The following is a 24,941-nucleotide window of genomic DNA, read 5'->3' as shown; positions in this document are numbered from 1 at the left end:
AGCTCAACACACAGGGTGAAAAGAGGAGCTTCAGCAATGTGTAGTACAACAAAAATATGGTGTTTTTTGAAAATCAAACCATGTAAACCTATTCTGGTACAACCTCTAAACACAATTATGAACCTGAAAATGAGTATAATATGAGCACTTTAAGTAAACTAATAAAGTTTAGGACTCTGAACTGGCAATAAAAGAAATGTGCAATTATCCAAGTGTTTCAATATTGGCTTTGCTGTCTCCATTCACCTAATTATTATTAAAATGTAATCACACAGATGAGGAGGTCAATGTGCTGTTGGTTTCTGTTAGGGGTGAACAGACTGGCTGCGAGGGAAATCGTCACTTAGCGTCATCTCATCCACCAACCTGCTATTAATAGCAGCTGGTCTGCTTTCGTCACTCCTCAGCAGTGCAGGAGGGGAGATAAGGAGAGGGGAAAAAAAAAAAATAATAAAAAAAATAGAGTACAACAAAGAGAGAAAAAAAGAGGGGGATAAAGGGAAAAAGGGAGGGGGTACCGACATAGAGGAAGAGGGGAATAGAGAAAGCAGGTGGAAAGAGGGACGGATGACGCTCATTTCTTCAGTTGTTCTCAACATTACACTGATGTCTGTGTGAGTGTGTGTATAGTAGAACAACTAGAGAGTATTCACCACTGGTATATGACAACTCACCTTGAGGTCCCTGTGCACAATGTCATGCTGGTGGATGTGACTGACGCTCTCCAGGATCTGATTGATGCAGTGGCTGCAGGAGACAGAAGGAGGATAAGAAACAGAAAAGAGACACATCTGTCAATTCACAAACGCTCAATTAGACGACAATGGAGTGCAGACTGAGAGAGTAACAAAACGTTTAGTGAGAATTTTTTAATATTTGAACTCAACACAATTTCCTTATCACTGGCCCTTTATGTACATTTTGAATGGTGAATTCATATGACATGGAAGGTAAAAAAGAAAAAATAAGAGTCTCCCTGAAATCCAACAAAATAAATACAAGTACATTTATTCTCAACTGTGGCCAGCAAGGTCAAAACACTGAGATGAATTATGAACTGGGAAAAGCTTACCTACGCTTACATAACAATTTTGCTGGTCTGATGAGCCGTTCAAATTACAATTATTTTGTTTAAAGTAAATAGAGTTGAAAGTGAATTGATTAGTAGAGGTGAAGTCAGGGTCAGGGCACAAAGACAGTTTTTGGGAGAGTGCTGTCCTCTCTCTAAGAGACAGAATCAAAAGAAAAGTTCCTGACATGCCCAAAAGGCTTCATCTTGATTCCACATTTGAGTCTCCTCCCCGTTTCTGCAGCTAATACACTGTAGTGCCCATCAGACTATTTTGCTGCTTACTCACTTTATCATCGTACACCCCCGCACAGTTTCTCTCTTGCCCGGTCTCAAATACTCTTCACCTTATATTGCCTTTTCCTTCTTCTTTTCTATATTCTTTCTAACTCAAATGGAGCCTTTGGTGTAGGATCACCTGTACATATAGATATCAGAAGAGAACTAATCCCAAAGGTAATTGTCCATTCTATAGACTACTTGTTTCCAAACCTTTTCTCCCAGCCTCCCTTTTGTAGATACAAATATTTTCATACTGAATTGTGGTCACCACTACATATTGTCTTGCCTTTGTTTTGGTAGTTTGGTGTAGATTCATCGTCTGCTTTACGTTTACCTGGCAGTCCTTCTACAAACTTGTCTATGCTTTGCTAGCCGTGTAGCAGAACCATGCACCATTTTATGTAATTGCGTTTTGCAATGCCACATGACGGACCAAAATTTGCTAGAGCATTAGATAAGGTTTAGCCTGCACACTCCAGGCAAGTTATGTGCTGCCGTGCAAAAACCAACTGCAACGTCTGGCAACAGGGCCTAAATAATGTTTCAAAACCTAGGACAGCTTTGTCATTATTTATTAATGGAATTAAATTTAAAAGCCCTGAGTCACACACTCAAAAATAAAGAACCTCATAGGACTGCCACAGACCACAAGCATAGCTTCTGCTACTAAAGCACCAAGTACATTAACACAGATTTGGCAAATGGCATTTTATGCTATCATAACCCAACGTCACTGCTTTGGCAGCATAGAATTTTACCACCAAAATGTACTAGTGACACTAAATATTCACTACATAACATGTTCACACGTTAGCATGATGAGATACTGTACCTGGCATCTGCCTCACTATAATACTCTCTAGCAACAATGTCCTCAAACAGCTCTCCTCCAGTGACGCTGCAGACAGACACACACACAAAATAGAGATTTGGTTATTTCTCCTTTCTGTTCACAAAAACAATTGATACAAATGAAAATCGCTCTTACAAATGGAAAAACAAATACCAGTTTGGCTTTTTTTCATCTGGCATTTTGTTTTGGAGGACCAGTGTGTAGGATTTAGTGGCATTGAGCCCTCCTTTCACCCTTTCCTTTCCAAGCTTGTAGTAGAACCTATAAAAATGCGATAGGCCCTCTCTAAGTGTTTGGTTTGTCTGTTCTGGGCTACTGTTGAAACATGGTGATGCAACATCATGCCGAGTTCCGCGGAAGAGGACCGCTCCCTAAGTAGATATGAAGGGCTCATTTAAAGCTTCTTAATTTCAGGTGATTATACACTCATGAAAACTTAATGATTATTATATTCCATTAGATCCCCCTAAATCCTCCACACTGGTCCTTTAATTTACACTCGCTGAAGGTTTTTATGTTGATGTTGTGGTGAAACGTCCATATAGATCCAACATGTTCTGTGTCAATGTGTTCAATGTGCTCTAAGTGGTGCTTTAAGAGGCCACTGAACTGGTTGCTGATAATACCACCCTCTTCAAGACTTGCAGGTCTGGTTTTGATGCACCTCAGATACAAAACTGATGGATTGTTTCACCAACGTAAACACGAGCTTGACATGAAACTTTAAGCAAAACCTATTCAGCACAGCTTTTTAACCTGAACAATTATATGCTGAATTCTATCCAACACAATCTGATACGGTTATATCACTTTTCAAGTGGTGAAACAATTGCAGAGATAAATGTGCGGCAAGATGACCGTACCCGTTTATTTTAGGTAATTTGGCTGCAACTTAAATCAGAAAATACAGTTTTTTGTAAATATACTTTGAGTTGGGGAATATACGTAAAACGTTACATAACAAATGATATTTATTTTCATGGGACAGTCCTAACATTTCCATGAGAGAATATAGTACATGTTACACGAGTGGCACATTCATACTATGAAAAAGGAAGCTTGCCGCTCTCAACTCTCCTGATAATCTTTATTTGTGGGCTAAACATGGTGAGCAGTGAGAGTACAGTGAATGTACATTACACGTGAAAAACATGGTAACAAATTACTGTGGTGAAGTTGCAGTCACAAACTCTTATTATTAAACATCTTAGTGCAATTACTATTAAAATAGGGTTCGATTTAAGAGTAGAATGAAGCTTTCCATTATGGCAGCTCTTTTCAGCTGATCTATACGGCTGAGAAAATGTCAACTTTCTTGTTGCTTGGGTGAAGCAATTCATCCTGGAGCAATACTCTGGCTTGAACCTGTGTGTGTGTGTGTGTGTGTGTGTGTGTGTGTGTGTGTGTGTGTGTGTGTGTGTGTGTGTGTGTGTGTGTGTGTGTGTGTGTGTGTGTGTGTGTGTGTGTGTTAATGGGATTTACTTACAGGTCAAAGACAAGGTAATGGAAGCCTTCCTCTGAGATGCTGTCATGGAGTCGTACTAGTGAGGGAGAAAGAGACTTCAATTAGAAATCAGTTCATTAGGTAAGACGACCTTACAGAAACTCTTGATGCGTTTAATTTAGTTCTACCGATTGATGAATAAGGACAGGTGAAGCAGAAGCAACATACATTTGTGCTATTGTTTATGATTCAAATAACTTACTTATGTGTTACTTAAATAAACAAAATTACTTAACTTGTGCTGCTGCAAATACCTTGTGACAATTGTGTAAAGCTTGTTATTGAGGAAAACCTTCATTGTGTATTTTGTAACCTTTAAATGATAACTTATTGTTGATGTGGCAGACGATCAATACATCATTGATCACTGGCCAGTGGGAACAAAGCACAAGATCCACACTTAACACAAGTCAGCACAATGCTCTTATGGTATTTTATTACACAATCATAACAAACACACACAAGGTCAAGTGATACATGGTCCTCTGAGGATACCGGTTTTCTAGCAGCACAGTTTTCCCTGCCCATCTGAAATTATCCACTCTAGTTATCGACAGTAGGTTTCTAAAGCCTGAGTGCCACCTGGCCTGTTGGCAAGCAGGAATCAGCTTTTGGACGACAAAGATGACAGAATGGTTGCCATATTTTAATCATTTATAATTAATGTGATACTGGTCATTTCCTTTTAGATTTTCTTTCTGTTAAAGAAGCACAAAAGCGGGTAGGAAACATCGATCAGCATATTTTTTCATACAGGAGAAGTTGTTAACCAACAGCTTTATTTAACCAGCAGCTTAGGGTGTTCAGTTAGATATAAAAACCTGCTTGTGTCAAGCTGGATGAAGGTGCTTTAAATTACGCCTGGAAATGTTAGATATTACTCTCTTCTTGCTTCAGATGGCTTATATTCAGAGAAAGGAAAACTTGACAAGCTCTCCCCTTGAGAACAAGATAAGAAAAGAGCAGCCGAGGGAGGAAAAGAAAGGAAGAATAGACGATGATGAAGCAGGAATCAGGTGGGACGGAGAAGAAAGAGAAAATATATGAAACCATACTGATTATGCTGTTATCATACACACACACACAGAGAGAGAGAGAGAGAGAGGGGGAGAGAGAGAGAGAGAGAGAGAGAGAGAGAGAGAGAGAAAAAAAAAAAAAGAGAGAGAGAGAGAGAGAGAGAGAGAGAGAGAGAGAGAGAGAGAGAGAGAGAGAGAGAGAGAGTGCACGCACTGGGCAGCACACAACTGTATGATAAGACATTCTGCCACAAAGATACTTTGCCATTTCCCTCTTTCTCAAGGGGCCACTGCCTATTGTCTGGGTTAATTTCAGTAGTAAAAGATATCATGAAACTCAAGTCTTAGATACACTGTATGACACTCAAACGTAACACAGATGTACGACATTTAAAGAAATTTACAGCCTTGTGTTTACCTGAAAATCTATTGCTACAGGGACATTTTGGCAAATTGGCAGTATGGAATTTGCCAAATTAGCAGTTCCTGTTTGCAATGTACCCATGGTGGTGCAGACAACTATCACTGAATTAGTTTGATAGTAATATAATATTATAAAAAGAGTCTTTTCTTCCAAGATTTCTTAGCAGATTAATGCACAATGGACATATAGTAATAATATCCTCAGAAAGCGTAAGCCACACTGAATCTAAAAATAAGTGTATCACGTGTGTTCAGATTTGACAGTTATGACTCAGAGAATGAGTGAGAGTTTTGACACAAGTTGTGGCAATCAGGCTTTAATGGTTTTGTACCTTAACTGCCTCCACGAGCTGTGTGTCACAGCCACTACTACAACTGGAGACCCCATGCTTTTTACTTCTTTTCCCATTGTTCTGAATTAATAGAGCCGTTCCACTGATACACTAAACTCTCAAAAATGACTCACCTATGTTCGGATGTTTCAGCAGACGACAGATTCTTGCCTCCCTCTCCAGTTTCTGGTGATCTGAGGACAGAAAAGAGGGAGAGGAAACAGTAAGGACACAAGTGCAAGACACTTTCTTTTTGTCCAACATGTGAGCTACAGTGACCAAAACATAAGGGGAAAAACAGTTCTTGGAAACCCACAGAGAGTGGACACAGAAGAACACAAAGCCAACATAAAAGCACACCACAACAAGGGCTAAATTCTTTTACTAAATCTGACTGCAGTTCACGTTGTTCAATAGCACTTTTGAAACTTGCATTCTGGAAACATCTTCTACATATTTTTAACAGATGTAGTGCTAATAAATAATAAATAATTTGTTTAGTTTTTCTAAAGCAAAGATCTTTGCAACCATTAAAACTTGATATCTTGTTTGGAAGGATTTCAGAAACGCCTGCACTACTTACTATGTGATTTGATTAAACATTTTCTTTTAACTGTGCCACTGTAACACATAAACACAATTTATTCCCTTCCTCTCCAATCTCTTCTGCTCCTCCTACTCCAATTCAGAGCAATGTTTTTTCTCTAAACCTGCCATTTTATGACCAACATCAAATAGACTAGAGCTGGAGGGAACAGCAGAGACAGGATGTCAGAAAGGTAAGACACATGGCGAGCCAGACAGGCTAAGAGGCCAAGACAGTGGCTGTCAACTAATATGAGCTTGCACAAGTGGACAGACAGAAATCTATATACTGTGTACACGCACGCGTACACACACACACACACACACACACACACACACACACACATGCGCGCACACATGCGCGCACACACACACACGCTTTTTGCACTTAGTGAAATTAGTCTTGTGGGTCCGGCCTTAATATAATCAGCATCCAGTTAATGATTCTAATGGCAAGGGGGGGATATCCGTGTGTGTGTGTGTGTGTTGTGTGTGTGTGTGTGTGTGTGTGTGTGTGTGTGTGTGTGTGTGTGTGTGTGTGTGTGTGTGTGTAGCTGCATGTTTAGGACAGCCAATTGGTTGTAGGACAGTGGATAGATACAATGGATGACATCTCCTGATGCCGAGTGTCAGAGGTCAAGTTCATACTGTACACTCCTGCCATCTACCAGCTGCTGGTCTCAGGGGACAGATGGGCTGCCTCCATGGACACATGTGCATTTGATTTTTGTGTGTGCGTTTGATTTGTGTGTGTGTGTGTGTGTGTGTGTGTGTGTGTGTGTGTGTGTGTGTGTGTGTGTGTGTGTGTGTGTGTGTGTGTGTGTGTGTGTGAGAGGGGGAGAGACACTGAACATCCATAATCCCATCCAAAACAGTGTCAGTATCTGTTAGTGCTACGACTAGTAATAATCTTCAATATATAGTAATCTGCAGATTATGTCCTCCTATAATCGATTCATCGTTTGATTTATAAAATGTCCGAATAGAAACACTACATGTATAAGTGAATCAGAGATGACAAAAAATGTAATTGTTAAAATAGCATAAACACAATCTATGATGGAAAGCAGCAATGAAATGCCACGATGTTATTAGTGCTTGAGTAATTATCTAATCTTATCATGTCCTTGAATTTATTTTCACACCAGCAGCTGATGGAAACAAGAACTAATTAAATTAATTTAAACTAAAAATAACTAAAGTTTATTTCGAAGACTTTTCGGAAATTGAAAAGAGAAGAGAAGAGAAGAGAAGAGAAGAGAAGAGAAGAGAAGAGAAGAGAAGAGAAGACAAGAGAAGACAAGAGAAGAGACTTGTTAAAACTTGTCGGGAGAAAATATGTATGGTGACAAGTTCCACCCTGGTGAGTCAGCAAACTAGATAGCAAAAATAAAAAGTGTTGTACACAAAGTTAAATGCAAATGGAAGTCAACACATGGTATCCTAATCATTAGCAGTTCTGGTGGCAAAGCCATCAATCACTTAGAGGTGTACAGTAAGTAGCAGTAATGGTCAAAACCAGAAATTCCACACAAACCTAATGGAGTTATATGTACAGAGGTTAGAGAAGGATTCAGTTTGTTCAAACTCCCCGAATGGCTGGAAAAAAACTCTGGAATGAAAAGGAAATACTTCCTTCCTTCACAGCAAACACTGAGCGGCCCTTAGAGGCAGCGGAAAATGTAAAACTACCACGTAAATTTCTAATTTGTGGTCTTGTGTGCATACAAAGCATTTAAAACATATGTCAATTAAATTACACTTCTGTATTTAACATGGCACTGATTATAGTGAGGCAGTGATAACTGACATCAGTGATCTCTCTCTTCAGTAATAATTTATTACTATTTATCTAATAGTACTGTCCTTGTGGAAAGCTACCATTACAAGCATGTGGCTAATGTTATCTGTATCTTAATTAGACAAACCTCAATATGTATCAAAAATCTCAATCTGCTGGTTCTGAACTGTTGCGTTCCAGATTGTTTTTTAGTAGCCTTGAGAGAGTCGGCAAAGGGAGGAGATGTTGATTAGCGGCGAAAAGGTTGGTGCATTGCATTCCTATTAAATCCTTCACCACCAACAAGCTCCTGCAGGAAACCCCAGGGAGAGTTGTGCTATGCTATCCCAAGTGTGACCCCAAACCTCTGACCCATAAGGGCTAAGCCAATCAGCTGCAGTATTTATTCTGCATGTTTCAGACGTGTAGGCCTATCCTGTTCAGTTCAATATCCGGTATGGTTTTGTTGGGACCTCGCACGCAAACACGCACGCACGCACGCACGCACGCACGCACGCACGCACGCACGCACGCACCGCACGCACGCACGCTTTAATCTGACCTGTGTTCAGAGGATGAGAAATCAAAGCACTATGCAGACATTCCACAACCTTCTTCTCAGAGCCATAACAGGCTATTTTAGCTGCTTGTATTCTTAGAAGTTGGATCAGTCTGCAAAAATAGGGCTATTTTTTTAATGCTGGCCTGAGATAACGGCTTTATTATGCTTGTGATGGCAAACAGTCGTGGCAGTTTAAAAAACTAGAAACTGACTGAGATGAGAGAACATGTAAAGGCTTCAAAGGGACATATTGTATAGAAAAGAACAGAAACAAGAGAAATTGACTGCAGCTTAACAGAAGCTGATCGTTGTCAAATACATAAGGTAACCCCGTTAAAAATAGAAGTTTTTATGATAGAAAAAAAAATTATATTCTTCAATAAAATCAGCAGAAAGGACAAGTTGATCATCAAGCCTAAAGATCAAATATCACATATTAGAGTAACAGAGCATCACTAGGGCCCTCAACAGATATTGCTCAGCTTCAGGAAATACAATGGGTTGAAGGTTGAATCAACAACTTTCTTAAACAATTTCACCAAACTGAACATTATAACCTTCATGAAGGTAGGATTTATTGCTAGGCTGTTGTATCCAACTGTGAAAGAAGCTCAAAAACTGATAGAAAGTTTTAAAGTGTGTGGCTACAGGGTGTGTGTAAAGCTTGCTCTCTAAATGCCAAACCAAAACAACAATGTTTGGGACATTAATTGAGAAGTGACCAATTTAGAATACCAGGTAAAAGCATTCAAACTATTTTAAAAGTGAACTGGTGTGTAACGTTCCTTGGTAACGTTTCTTTCAGTTCGTAGGAATTGCCTGCCTTTACAATCCCCACCCACATACACACACCCTTTGCACATCTTTCCGGAGAGATGCGGTGATATCATAGGGTCTGCTCCGAAAAGCACAGTAACACAGCACTTGGCCCAATTTGATTGAGTGATGAGCGACGGCGTGTCACATCATCATATTCATTTATCCATCCAGCCCACCCCCTTATTACTATCTCATCTAGAAGCTCTGAGCAGACTGGAGCAGTGGATGAATGGGTGGATGGATAGATGGCTTCTTTCATCCCACATCCACTGTTTGAAAAAGTATCCATACCCCCTCCCCCCATGTACATCAATTAACTTCTGCCTGCAGGGAAAGAGACAGACAATAATTTACGATAAATGCCAACTAACTGAGCACAGAGAGTAAACACACAAACAAAACACCCAAAACACGCCCAAAACACTTTGACATTGATAGTTTTCTATTTGTTGACAAGTGGTCGTGGTTGTGGCATTTTTGCTCTGCACTGTCTGCAGCTTTTATTGCTGAATTTGGCGTTAAAAGGTGAAAAAAAAAGAAGTTTGTTTTTGTTGCCATTTGTGGAGCCTGAGCTGTCTTCAGAGACCGTGTTTTTTTACAGTGTGTTCAGGGGACAGGCAGCTAGCGGATAGTGAGGAGATGTTTGCTGTATGTGACGAAAAATGCTGTAGCCTAAAAAACGTGTCACATCACTTAGAGCACCTTTAATGTAGCAGTTAACACACATGGCTTCTTTTTCTACTTTTAGTAGTACCAAACTTCCTGTCAACCAGATATATTTTCTTCCCTGACCATATACTAAGTATTTTGAAAGAATAGAAAATATATCATAACTTATTGCTATCTTGAGGCAGCTGAAAATTATCACACCATTGACCATTTTAAAGCTGGTCTAAATTCAATAACGTAGCATTTCATTGTTATTTTAACAGCACATTATCCGAAATGCTACATCCCCTGGAGCCTACAACCTCCTTTCTGTAAAGTGTCCTTGGGTTTTATGAAAGGCGCTTTATAAATAAAAGTTATTCTTCTTGTTATTATTGTTAATAAAATGCACCTAGGCTCGTCCACAGCACGTGCACACTATGCTTGTTACACACACACGATAAAAAATTTAAAATATTAAGCAGCAAATCCGCCATCATAAAAGCAATGGCTATTAAAGGGAATGGGAGATGACATTCTGATTGGTTTATTGCATGTTACGCCCAAATGAACACACCTATGAATTAATTAAGACACTAAGTACAACCCTTTTGAACGATGCGCCAGACCCTTTTATCCGCTGTTAAACTAGCACAATTTGATTTGTAAATGCCCTAAACGCACCTGCGCCAGGTGCTTCAAGGCGTGAGCTTAGATCGTTAAAATAGGGCCCTGTATGTCATAGGTCATAACTGCCACTACCAGGCTTTAAATAGTCAGCATGTCAGTCTGCTGCTCCGTCAAAGTCCTCCAGGGACTGTCAGAGAACAAGCTGCCTCAACAAAAGACCATGGTCGGTACAGTTTTCCATCTTCTGATTGGACCTGGCAACCTGCACTGTAAGCATAGCAGGATATTAGCATGATGAGTTGCTGATTAGACACAACTAGCACACACAGAACAGCTTCTCTATTTGAAAGAACTTCATCATGATCATCTATGTGCATTTCAGTGGCTGAAGTGTGTGTGTGTGTGGTTGTTCACATCGTTTTCTTTCGAACAAAGCCATTAAATAACCTAGTAATTCCATTTAAAGCCCTTAGCGACGTTCCAGACGTCAATGAAGACTAAAAGCATGGCTCTCAGCTTTGTTTTTTCTCTCTCTCTCTCTCTCTCTCTCTCTCTCTCTCTCTCTCTCTCTCTCTCTCTCCCTTCTGAGAAAAACAAACTACTGGATGAACTTAGGTGTGTCTCTGATCAAAGCTTCAAAATGTTTTCTGTCCAAATGAAAGAAAGTTAAATCAGATCCAATTATACATTGATACTGCTATGAAGCTGCAACATATAAAAAGGTAAGTTATCAGCAAAAATCTGATCACAACTTCTCAGAGCCAAAGGTGACGCCCTCTAATCGCTTGCCAAAGACCCCAAAAAACCAACCAAACCAATAGATATTAAGTTTACAATCATATAGGACAAAGAAAGGCAGAACATCTTCACATTTGTGAAGCTAGAACCAGCAAATGTTTGGCATTTTGCTTGATAAATGCATTAAAACTAAAGATTCCCTAACTAAAGATTTATTTCCTCCTCATTTAATATTTTCATTTTTTTGACTGCTGGCTAAACAAATTAAGAACTTCTAAGTCATTACTCTGAGCTCAAGTATGTTGAGATTGGCATTTGTTATCATGTTTGACATTATATAAACAAATTAATTGACTGATTAATCCAAAAAGCATTAGATTAATCCATATAATAAAAAAAAAAAAAAATATATATATATATTTTTTTTTTTTTTTTTTTTTTTTTTTTTTTTTTTTTTTTTATATATATATATATATATATATATATATATATATATATATATATATATATATATATAAAACACTGTTAGTTGCATTTCATCTCAGGATCAGTGTTTGGTTCGGGAAATTTATTTTATGTTCTTATCCCAAGAAAAGGAAGAAAAATAAATGGATATTTTATAGAAACAAGTATGTGTGTGAGCATCTTGAAGACATTGCCTCAAGAGAACTACAGAAAGATAGAGCTTGTTAAACACTGGAGGGTAATGTCTTCCTATCTGAGGAGGTATGACAGGATAAAAGGAAGACCAAGTGATGAGATAAATAAATGACAGACTGACAGATACAGAAAAACAGACAGAGACTTCGGGTCAGTGTGGCCCAGAGCAGACAAGACTATAAATAGATTCAATCCTCCTCCGGCTTACAGCCCTGAATCACAGTGACCTGGCCCGCCCTGCATCACCAAGCAGAGAGGCAGAGACACAATGAGACAGAAAGTAAGAGGCACCGAAACAGAAACAGAGAAGGCTGACAGATGGAGGCATACAGAGAAACGAGAATGGCAAAGGCGAGTTTCTGACACTGATCATTTCCACCTCCTGTCACAGCTTCCTCCATCAACAAGTGACTCCAGTCAGGCGTCTCGTCGCTGTGAGGGGTCAGTCTGGTGTCAGTGGGCCAATGCTGAGGCTCTATTCGCCTACTTAAAGCCAACACCGTAATGATTTAAAACAAACACGACAAAGAGGATAGGGCTGGAGGAGATGATATTAATAATGTCACAATTCTCATAAGCTGGTACTAACCACCCCACCGCATGCCTCAGCACCATGGGTGCGAGGGCTTTCAGCTCCACGGCTGACCCCACACATCTGACACCATATGATCATTCAAATCCCACCCATTTAACCTGCTTTACTCACTATAACTTGTAATTTATACAATATTTCCCTTTCCATAACAATATTGTTTTAATTTGTGTCACATATGTCTCTTGTTCCGTCGTGTTTTCTCTGCCTTTGCCGGTCTAGCGGTTTTATCTATATGAGCATGTTTTTATCTAACTAGTGCAGTGCCAGTTCAAAACATGCCAGTTTGGAATGGGCTGATTGCTTAGCCTCCTGTATTGCAGCTTGTAGCTTTCTCCACAACCACTGTACTCCGAAATAACTTACAGAGTGACCCCAAAGCACTTAATATGCAACTATCTGTATACTACTGCCTTACTGTGTACTTGTACTACAGAGGAAAACATGGCACTACTACATTTACCTGACAGAGAACGTTGCATATTCAGATTCTACTCATAAAAATTTAACAAATAAAATATGATGCATTATTATTTCTTAAACTATGTAGCACTCCGATAATGCCTCTCTGTGCGTCTTTCTGTCTGTCCATCCGTCAGTCTCGCTCTGTGTGCCTGATCGCCTGTCTCGCTCTTTACACAGCTGAGAAGTCAAGACAGCCAAAATCACCATAAACCTGGGTGTTTTATTTTGAAATTTGTTTTATTTTGTTAAGTATCCGGCGGAAAAGCTCCCAGTTTCCTACTCTCTCTCTCTCTCTCTCTCTCTCTCCTGGCTACATACCGGTATGTTTAGGTGAACCTGCTTCCCCTCCTTTTCCTGATGGTTTCAGTTCATAGCATGCAGTGATGCAGAAATTAAACAGATTTCACTGCTTTTAATGAGGCTGTCCTGACCTCTGCTTTGCATTAATAAACACAGCTTTGCACAGCTGTGGAAAAATTGCTCTTTTATGTCCACTGCAATTCTCTCACGCATGCCTCGTCTACAAAATATTGTCATTCAAGTTTAAATTGTTTTGACCCCGTGGCTGCTCCCAGTCGTTTCTAATTTTTAATTTAAAGTCATGTATTTTGAAATGCACGGTTGCTCAAGTGAAATGATTATGAGAACAGTGGCCATTTATAAAAGGTGGCGTACACACAAAAGAAGACGTACGCCGCTTTCTATGCAAGAATTGGGGTCCTCCACGGACACTCTCTGACCCAGGCGTACGCACAGAAACGTGTGAAATGAGAAACGGCGACACCAACGGCAGATGGATGAAACACGTGAAACTGTGTGAATCTGAGACCATTATTTTAAACAAATCGAAAAAATCCCTTTATTGATGATATGAAGAATTCACAAAGCCGTTCTTACAATTAATGTCCTACACAAATACATGTTCGATCCATCTGCGGTGAAAAACAGACAAGATACTATCGTAAATTCAAACGAAATATTTGCAAAGAAAACTCAAATGTTCTGTAATTATATTGGCATGTTATGAAATTTATTCTCATGAATAATACGATAAACAGGACAAATCGACTGATGCTGTTTTCGATGTCTCCGTCTGGCGTAGCACGTCGTTTAATATGGTCATCATATAGCCTACAGTATCATAGTGTTTTACACAGAGTTTATTTTTATGGCTTTAGATAGTTTTATTTTTGTTTAAATGTTTGTTTTTATTGCAGGTCTAAAGCATGTTTTAACCATTGTGAAAGGGGCAATAGAACGTTTTACTAATTACGTGCTCCTTGCGCAGAACTATTTGTCATTTACAATTAGATTAATTCCGACACCTTTTTTTTTTTTATAAAAAAAAAGGAATAAGGGGGGGGGGGGTTGGGGGGGGGAAGACAATGGGGGGTTTTTCGGGTTTGGGGGGGTGGCGCATGGGGACCAAATGGGGCCGGGTGGCCTCAGAGCCAGTTCCGACTTCCTTGAGGTGTCCTGTTGGATCTCTGTGCTGTTTTGGACCCAGCGTTACAGAGGAGCACTCGGAGAAACCACGCCATGCTAGTCCCACTTCAACAGGGATCAACTCCGGTGTCCCGTGGCATAAACACTTTCTCAGGGTAGCGCTAGTCGTTTCTTTGCATCAACTTATAATAATAATAATAATAATAATAATAATAATAATAATAATATCGGACCATTTCTTTTTAATTTGGGCCATGGTCCGACCTCTGAGGCTGTGGCATTAACTGCGTCTGCAACATGTTGTCACTCTACAGCTTTTTTGGCATTAGTAATGCCCACACTGTGCCTTCCAAACATATTTTCCTCTTTTCCACCTCTCTAACAAGAACTACAACTTCACATTGAGTGAAAGTCCTTTGCTTTGTTTTCCTCTGCGCGCATGAGGTCGGTATTGATGAATATTAATTTGGGGCCTTTCACTGACTATCTAATAAACAAAGCTGCGCCACATTTAGAGTCGATTGTGATTTATAAAGGGAATCCTTTGGAAATTTGAATATTTCTGTGCGTACTCACATATGTTTCATCCGTACGCCACTTCTGACGCAAATTCGCCGCACAGTTTTATAAATGAAGGCCCCTGGACTTGCTCAGTCAATGTTCTTACATTCTTTTGTGTTCTCTGAATGTACTGCATGTTTCTGTGTTGGGGTTTGAAAGGTGGGGCTCAACCAAAACATGTGGTGTCACACTGTGTATCCTTCTCTATTTTTAAGCATAATGTTCTCTGTTCTGCATTATTTTCTGCATGCTTACTTGTGTAGAATACCTTTTAAACTTTCATTTTTCATTAATATGAACTTGGCATTACTGCATCATGGAAGTGAAAACACTGACATCACAACATCTAAATATAAACAGCTGCCACAAGTCCTTGTTTCCTCTTTGTTATTTCAACTACACTGTGGCTAAGCAAATACATCATGAGATTAAAGGTAAATTAGATGTATTACAACTACTCTGCCAACTCACCGTGTCATGTCAAATTAAAGCATTAGAGCTGTGTGAGCTGTGACCCTGTTGCAAGTTCAATCAACGACTATACAGATACTATGACTGAGTTCATAAGTTCCGTTTTTCTTACTAAATAAAGAAGCCATTTAAGTAGTGGCATGGTTTGAGTCATTCAACTTCACAGAGCAGCCTGTTTTACTGTTGCCAGAAGCACGTGTTGTTTTATACAACTCAAAATAACTAATCTATGTTTAACTGTTGTCTTGATAAATTCAGTGCAAGATACATGTCTACACTAATTCTAGTCAGTACAACAATAAAGTTGTGTCATACAGACTATTCTGTTGTTTTGAGTTTTTCTTCTTAAACATTCATTCACAAATTTTCTGCTTCGCCTGTTCTTTGATCCCATAGGGGGGTGGTGCCATGAGCGCTGAGCGAGCAGGTACGAGTAGTGAGTTGTCGTCTATGGAAAAAGATGGATAAAGCAAGAAAGCTGTCGGGGGCTAGAAAAAGAAAGAGGGAAAAGGAGATGGCATGTCAAGGGATGTGATAGCAGTTAAATAAGTGGATGGTGAAAGGCAACAGGTAGGATTTAAAAGTGTGAAGTCTGTGCTTGGAGGCTTGCAGATATTCATGTTAACAGACTAGCTAGCGTTTGCTAACACTGGGAATGTAGCAGCCAAATGGGGGTTTATGGTTAGCTTAGAATATGCAAAACCCAGGTTGCTGAGCTGAAAACTGGTAAATATAAGGTAGCATGTACATGCATGATTAGAAATCTATGCATGCATAGATTTGCTACCAAACTTGGAAGCTTGCAAATATCCATGATAACAGACTAGGGTGACCACATTTACCGGAACTAAAACCGGGACACTTTGCGCGTGACCGTAGTGCTCGTGCACGCACACGCTTTTTAACATGAACATGCGCCAGCCAAGGTCAGACATAGACACAGACAGATTAGACTCAATTTTGCCAACAGCACATGTAGGCCTACTGCTCACAACATAATGGGTTATCTCAGTTAATATTCATGAATTTTCTTGGTACGTAGCCTACATATCTAAGAAATAAAATGAAAAGACATTGCGTAAATTTTGTGGGGGACCAACTTTTTTTTTTTTTTTTACTATTTTTCAGAATTAAAGCATTCTTTTGGAAAATGCACCCACTGAACTTGTGAAAATGTATTTTTCATTGCATGGCACTAAACAAATTATTTGGAACTGCTGCCACAGGCTTGAACTAAAGTTATGGTAACACTTTACGGGAAGGGTACATGAATTACGAATTAATGCATGAATTAATTCATGATTTGTGCATTACTTCATTCCTTTATATCTTATGAATCATCAGGAATTGACACGAGTTCAATAACCTGTTTTGCCTTACATCACTTTGATTATTTGGAATGGTTTTGTATAGGGGTGCAACGGATCACAAAACTCACAGTTGGATCGGATCACGGTTATGAGTCACAAATTGGATCAATTTTTGGATCAGCACAAAAAAAGGGGGGAATATAAATGATTTATTAACAATGTAATAATCACTTCTAACAATAACTTCTTTCACAAGTAAATTGCTGTTAAAAGACAAAAACAGATGAGAAAAGGGTATTTTATAATAAACTGTGAATGCACCACGAGTTTGACCAGTTTTAAGTAAACGCAACCTTTATTCACGTCAGTGTTGTTTTTCCAACAACAGCAGTGACCAAGCGCTAGCTAGTTTGTGTCTTTTAGCTCATAGCTTTAGCGGCAGACTGTTACGTCCTGCTGTTGGAATCCTCTACAATACAGTCACACTTGTACACCATTTAGCTGTCAGCATTTTAACCGTTTAACCGGGAAATTTCATAGAGGTTGGTGTAAACCGGGACATTTTAGCGTCCCGACAGACTTTTGTTGGGACTCGGGACAAGCAACTTAAAATCGGGACTGTCCCAGTCAAACTGGGACATCTGGTCACCCTATAACAGACTGTTCTCAGACTAGCTAGTGTTTGCTAACACTAGCAGCTAAAGTGGGGTTTACGGCTAGCTTAAGGCAAACCAATGTTGCCGATAGCTACATTTAGATTTTGGTTAAACCCTATGGTACTCATCCCATGCATGACATATCTCAATTTTATTAATGTAAAATAACAACTGGTAAATATAAGGCAGCATGCACAATAAATGACAAGAAGCTGGAAAACATAACTTATGCAATAACTTTAATAACATGGTTTACCATGGAATCATTAATAGATTTTGTTTTACCATTAGCTGTTCATGTTAGCTGTGCTGTCAGATATACAGGCTATAGTTACATCTGTTGGGTGACATGGAAGCTGTAATTACAGGGTCACATCTCTCTCTCTCTCTCTCTCTTTTAAAAGGCCTGTGCTAAGTGGCTCTCCATATTTGTACTTTTTAAAATCCCAAATGTGAATGTAATTTCAACTGCATAATAGTTGTCTTATCTGATGCCATCACTAGGCTGATTTAAGAAACCCAAACCAAACCCCTCTGACACTGGGTAGTTGCGCCTCTGGTAGTAATGCATATGTGAAAAACGTTGTATACAGCCTTTCGTGGCTCCAGAGGGGGCTGTGTGAGGTCTGATAAATTGCCTCAAGAAATGTAACTTGAGTCAGCGTTGTTGGGGCTGGGTTAGAAAGAAGTGAGCTTAACAGACCTCTGTAGCCCGCTTCTCATCTCTGTTTGAGGCTAGTGGCACAAGGCAATATTCGCTGCTAGAATAACTCACACGAATCCCCGACTGAACTGTCTGCAATCGGGTTGCATTGTGGGTAATGTAGGCGTCAGGTTTTGACAAAGAAGAAAAATGCATGGGAAAAAATATGATATGTCTGGTTCTGCTGCATTGTCCGACAATTTTACAGGAGTGCAATGCTGAATCAGTGGCGTCATCTTTTAGTGGAAATGTTCATTACCATGTGAACTATTTGAGTACAACTATTTCCACCACCCCTCAATATTTCTTTTTTTTAAACTTGGCTTTTATTAATAATCAACCATCATTTGTTTGTGGTGGCCATATTTGAATACCAGCTTTTACTGAAGGATTCAAGGTATGACAGCAGTGTTTTCAAAACTGCATGTCCATATTGCATTTGGCTGTAGGAACGTTAAAAAGAAATGTGTTGAGAATGAGAATCAAATTAGTACTAAGAATAGATCTGGAGGAAAATAGTGGCACCTTTATTCCAGCACATAAATAACACTGCCCGAGTTCCCGGCCTTGATGTGTCAGAGTGCAGCCTTGATCCTCGCTTAGTGATAACTAATCACTGATGAGAGGCTGTTTCAAGGGAGTCATGCTTCAACCCTGACAATGACCAGCTTTGAGAGTTGATCAAACACACACACATACACTGACTTATCTCTTGGTTATTCCCAGAGAAAGGATAATGGCCTCCATTGTGTGTTGAGGCTGCCAGTCCTTTTTGTAAGACCTGAAGCGACACATGAACACACATCCAGAGTACAACACAAATGTAACCCAACCAGTTAAGCTGTGTAAAGAGTGACAGCTGACGAGGATCAAGTCTGACAGCAGCTACGCAGTGAATTGTACAGCCTTGAGTTACTCCTCCTCAAAAGCAAATAATTACATTATTTTACCAGATTTCTCTACCATTCCTATTAAGCAACCACGATGTTGTAAAACAAGTCCTGTTTGTTGTATATGCAAATATTAACCCTAACACACCAGATCAGACATTGTATGGACTTGACACAGTGCAGGCTTACAACGCTTTGTGTAAGCAATGAGCTGTGTGTGCTGTTATCTCTCCTCTGAGGAGTGTTTTCTATTGTTGCACAGGTTGGAATTGATTATTCTGCTTACATATACAGTATATCATGGCCACTCGCCAGTGATTCAATAATTATTGTTCATTTATAATTTCATTTGAAAGTATTGCTCAGCTGTTAAAGCTGTAGCCATGTTTAAAAATGTAAATGTTTGGTCGTCCTGCAGGTCAAAAGTGATTAAAAGATTTTTACCTAAATAAAGATTTGCAGTGTACCTGGAAGGATGGGACACAATGACAGATATAAAAAGTAATTTTTCATAGTATGGCTTGATTAATTAAATACATACCAACGTAAAGATAAAAAGCATCTAATTTTAGCCAATTAAGGAGAAAAATATGATGTAAGTTACTATTTTGTAATAAAAAATGATCCTAGTCCTGGATCACTGGAAAAAGTGCTAATATCAAACACCCCTGTTGTTGTGGCAGCTCATTTTGTAATTATAATCCACTGGTGATCAAATAGAAGTTGTGCTTCATTCCACTAAAGCCTTGACAAAACCTGCGTCCCCCACACGGGCACAAGAGTGTGTCAAGGCAGTGGGCCCTGAACATAAGTACTGTGAGAAGTCTTTTATTATGAAAGAATGTTTTGATTGTAACCTTGGAAGCAGACACAAACACACCAACTGCGGTGGTGGTGTGCCAATCAACAGGAGTACACACTTTAACCAAATGATGTAGCCACACGCCACACTCCATTCGACAATTTTATTGGGATGCTAAAAACTGTTTTAAGAGCTGAAGAGCAGCTTTCAGCAGAGATTATCAAATGATTTTAACTTGGCTAAGAGCCTGCAGGCAGGTGTCAATTGTTAAGGTGAAACAACTGACAGACCACACTGACCAGGAACCGCATAGAAAAGAGGTGTGAGTGACTGGTCAATCGTCCTCTTCTTGGGAAAATAGTGGCCTTGTGCAAATAAACCTTAATGTAAATGGAGATAATGGCAACAAAGTGTGAACAAATATTTACAGAGATCACCATGTTGTGTGTGAATATACTTGCATAATAGGGCTGCACGATTATGGCCAAAATGATAATCACGATTTTTAAAATCAATACAGAGATCACTCCTCGCTTTATACTCACGTTCCACACTATACATCTACGGTTCCACACCGCTGTCTTCCGGCAACAGGTCACCTCGCTTTTCAGAACGAGACTTCACCATCTTTCCATAATGTAGTCAGAAACTTATAATAACAATCTGTGCACTTTTAGTGGACGTACATCCAGTTGCTACTGCCCCATAGGGTTACATCGCAGCCCGGTTCGCAGCTGCCGGTTACAGTGTTATCGCTCAATACTGGACCAATTTCAAATATTTTTGTTTACATTAGTTACTTACACATAAATGCATGGGAAGATAGTGTGCAGGTTGAGAAATACCAAAGTTCCCCCTTAAGGCAACCATAACTGGCTGAAATAATCAAAACATCCACTCTGTCTAAAATATTTTTAAGTTGATTTATTTTCCATGTTGTTCCCATTACTCAAAAGGCTTTTACATTTTGATCTTCACCTATTTAAAACACGTCCTCCAACCTCACACCTCAATATTCAACACCACGCAGGAAGGCTAATGGCGGATCAAATACACTTCAGTGCAAAAAACTAAGAAGAACGATATGTGTATTACTGAAAAGGAAACTACATATTTGTGACCCATTTTCAAAGATTTGGGTATTAAGTAGGAACCAATGGGCTTGGGGAGTGCCACAGACAGCAGTAGGAAGACTTGAGAATATGCCCAAATACAGTCCACTTCTATAACTAACTTACGATGGAAAATTTAAAAAGAATCAAAATTGATGCAGCAGTCTTTTTTTATTCCATGCACTCTTCTCCCTTGTCACAATCTGGCACCTACATTACCCACAATGCAACACATGGGTGGGTCGTGCTAGTAGAGGCTAATGTAGCCTCGAGCTGCTAGCCTCAAGCAGATATGAGGAGCGGGCTACAGAGGTCTATTTTATGGAAAACCTAAATTTGTCTGATTGACAGCTGGGAGTTGTGAATGTCGCTTAAGGACTTTAGAGTTACATGGTGAATTGGACTGCACTATGTTACTATGCATTGTGCATGACACCCAGTGAATATGGTGGCCAAGTTTATGTAATCTTGGCTGTCAGGTGGGAAGAACAGGATGCATGTGAGCCAGCTGTAACCATGGAGACCCTGCTTGATTGACAGCATGACAGTGTGAGTTTGTGTGTTCAGGAAGAGATTATTCCCCTGGCATGTCTGAAGAGCCTGGAGAGCCGCAGACACACTTATACACACTTACACATATACACACAGCTGGACATAGTTATTGTTCAATAATTAATCAGTGATTATTTTGAATATCAAAAAATAGATGAAAATGAGATTTACAATAAAGATTAATGATACAAATGTCTGTGTGAAAATTAGGTTTAAAAATATATCAGCAAAATAATAATACTATATAGTTTAACCAATCGGTTGTTTGCTTTGGTTTTCACTTTTACTTCCTTAACCTCTTACTTCCTTTCTTTGGGGGTAAAAGTCAAACCAAAAATAAATTTGATTTTCATTTAGCTCACATGGTACTTTTATGAGGCAGAGAGGTAGAGAGAAAGTTTAGAAACAGTTGCCGTAGTTGAGAACTTACCGCCCTGACGGGATCTCATTGTCACAGACAGACAGACAGACAGACAGACAGACAGACACACACACTTATTGCTGGATGCCTCTCCCATGTGTGTGCCCTGCTTTATTGCCTTTTCACTCATCCAACTGCCGCAATAAATACTCTCAATAAAAAGCCTCTCTATTTGGAGAACAGCATTACTTCACTGTTGACATAACCTGCTTCACTTGTGAAGTGTAATTACTGCACCTATCTCACAACTAAATATGAATCTGGTGCTGTACCTCCTCAAGAAGCTTCAACCAAATAAACTGGTGACCGAGAGCTACTTGGAAGTGAGCACGCTTCTTGCACAAGTTAAATGTTTGTTAGAGATGTTGGAGCCAGAATACAACAGAAATAAAAGTATGCGCATCTGCACGCTCTAGTCTGTGCAATTTCTTTCAGTCAAGGACATTCGTCAAGCTCCACACATGAACAAGTTTTCTGCCACTGTTCCCACTGAAGGACCTACGGACAAGACCTCCTGCATGAATCACACACACTGATGTGACAGCAACTGACAAGGATGCGCGCACACACACATAGACACAGATGAACACGCAAGCACACACACCTGTGATTCTCTAATGTAGTGTAATCCAATGAAGTGTTGGCAGGAAGCCTTCTCTTTGAAACAAACTTGCCAGTTTCCTTGAGTGAGGAGTGCAGGCAGAATGGATGTAAACACTGTAGGGCTGCAGCTAACAATTATTTAAATTTTCAACTGATCTCCCAATTATTTTCTCTTTCAATCAATTAGTTGTTGTGTTTATAAAACATTTTATTAAAGTTTATAATTTTCCAGAGCCCAAGCTGATGTCTTCAAATACCCTGTTTTTTTCCATCAAACAGTCCAAAGTGAAAAAAAAAAACCTTAACGTTGAACCCTGCTTACTATTTTTATATTTACATTTCCTATTGTTTTGTTGCAGTCTTGCTGAGCTCAATGGCGTTTAAAGCCCCCAACGTGGACTTCAAGGCAGCGCTGCGACTGTTGACTTCAAGGCACCTAACCCTAACCATGATGTTGGGGGCTTAGAACACCAAACACCTCTTACTGACTTGTAGATTAACTTTCTGGTGACAAATGAATGCCCTCAAAAGTAACAATCAGCACCCAGTTTCCTTGTCCAGCACTTCAGTATATGCTCCCATCTGGTGCCATATGCTTTGGTCATGGGGGATAATGTTGAGCAGATAAGAGAAAAGACGGCATGATGAATATTAAACACACACACACACACACACACACACACACACACACACACACACACACACACACACACACACACACACACACACACACACACACACACACACACACACACACACACACACACACACACACACACACACACACACACACACACACACAGTTGTTTCTAAGCCTTGAGAAGTAAATTGGAAGGTTTGCATGCTGTGGAAGGACTCACACCATTCAAGTGTTACAGTGCACTATTTCTGCATTGGAGCATGTAACCCTGACCGTCTCACTTTCTCTTTCCATATCTACATCTTTCTCTTTCCATAAATGACTCTCTCATTCTCTCACTCTCATCAAATATTCACAGTTGGTCCCATTAAACATTCACCGCGCTGCACTGCTACGTTCATCTGCCTGCACCAATCAGCCTCCAGTGGGTGCACTAGAAGCCCACCAAAAGCCTGAAAACACACACACACGTTGTCTGTCTGCATGGCCTGCGATGTAGAGGAGAGGACTAGAAAGAGGAAGGAAGAGACAAAAAAGGAATAGAATGTGGCTAAGGGTGACAGATGAAAAAAAATCTGATGAAGAAAGGAAGCAAAGAAAGGAGACTGAGGGTCCACTTCTCAGCTCGTGTCCACGTTCAGTGAAAGCAGAGCAGCCTTGCACCTCAATAATTCAACAGCGGGACGAGTGCCACCAGCCCCTCCCCTCCTTCTCATTCTCCCTTTTCCGGACATCACAAGGCCTTACCTAATAACAGTGTAAAAATACACTCACTTCACACACAACACATGACACGTAATTGTAGCTAAAAATACCAAAAACAGAGTTGATATGGTTTCCTTTGGGTGTTACGGCGTGTCTATGGAGAAAGCTTTTTAGCCGTGTGTTTCAGTCTCATTCTTGCCTGACCGAAGAGATATGCTCCTATTTCAACTAATCTAGCTGTCAACAAAGGACACGCAACAGCTCGCGTTTCACTCGCAAAATAGACTGGTAAACGCAACCTGGAGCAAATGTTTACACTTTCAAGTCCATTTTCTTCCATTTACTATGTGACTGCATAACTACAGTGATTGGGCTCTGAGCACTGCCAAACGTGGGTGACCTACATTCAATACTGGGCCTGAATTCAATTAACTGATATTCAATTAACTGCTGAGAAAAGCAGCAACTATTCACATTTCAGAATCTGGAACCAGAGTTTTTGGAATTTTTGTATGACAGGATTACATGCTGAGCCAAAATTGGATGGGCACTTACAGGTTCACCCCAAAATCAAAAATACATATTTTTTACTCTTACCTGCAGTGCTATTTATCGATCTAAATTGTTTTGGTGCGAGTTGCCCAGTGTTGGAGATATTGGCCGTAGAGATGTCTGCCTTCTCTCGAATATGATTCAAATAGATGGCACTCGGCTTGTAAAAATACATTTGAAAACCTCAACAGCAAATATCTCTTTCCAGAAACCATGACCCAATTACTCAAGATAATCCACAGATCCAAAGTTTTATTTCTAACAAACTACTCCAGACAACCATATCACTGCGCAGAAGGAAGCATACTCATGGACTAGAGGCTCTTGCTTGTGACAGTGCAAGATGTAAACATTAATGGCGTCCTCCTTGGCTGAGCTTTAGCGTTAGCTAGCATTAGTATATACAGTACATAGTACAGCATATACATTAGTCCATGAAATACATGCATGTACACATTCCTAGTAGATATTTCAGTTATACTGTTTACCTAACAACTGTGGGATAGAGGATAAAAATGTCATTGTGTCATTTCCAGAGTTGTAAAACCTGTCATATAGT

At 39.7% G+C, this 24,941-nt stretch overlaps 1 protein-coding gene across 39 annotated transcripts in view; it reads right to left on the bottom strand.

Annotated features, from left to right (window-relative positions):
* The window catches only part of camk2g2 (calcium/calmodulin-dependent protein kinase (CaM kinase) II gamma 2), a 63,878-nt gene that overhangs the window by 32,786 nt on the left and 6,151 nt on the right, over positions 1-24,941 (bottom strand). For all 39 annotated transcript variants that reach the window (XM_039784052.1, XM_039784063.1, XM_039784060.1 and 36 more), the window contains exons 3-6: positions 5,614-5,673; positions 3,691-3,745; positions 2,184-2,249; positions 675-747 (exon numbers count right to left, since the gene is read on the bottom strand). In XM_039784052.1, coding sequence (XP_039639986.1) covers positions 675-747; positions 2,184-2,249; positions 3,691-3,745; positions 5,614-5,673 — 254 coding nt within the window. The remainder of the gene's footprint in view (positions 1-674; positions 748-2,183; positions 2,250-3,690; positions 3,746-5,613; positions 5,674-24,941) is intronic.

This window comes from Perca fluviatilis, chromosome 19 (genome assembly GCF_010015445.1).
Source record: "Perca fluviatilis chromosome 19, GENO_Pfluv_1.0, whole genome shotgun sequence".
NCBI lineage: Eukaryota > Metazoa > Chordata > Actinopteri > Perciformes > Percidae > Perca > Perca fluviatilis.
This window is presented reverse-complemented; position numbering and strand designations above follow the sequence as displayed.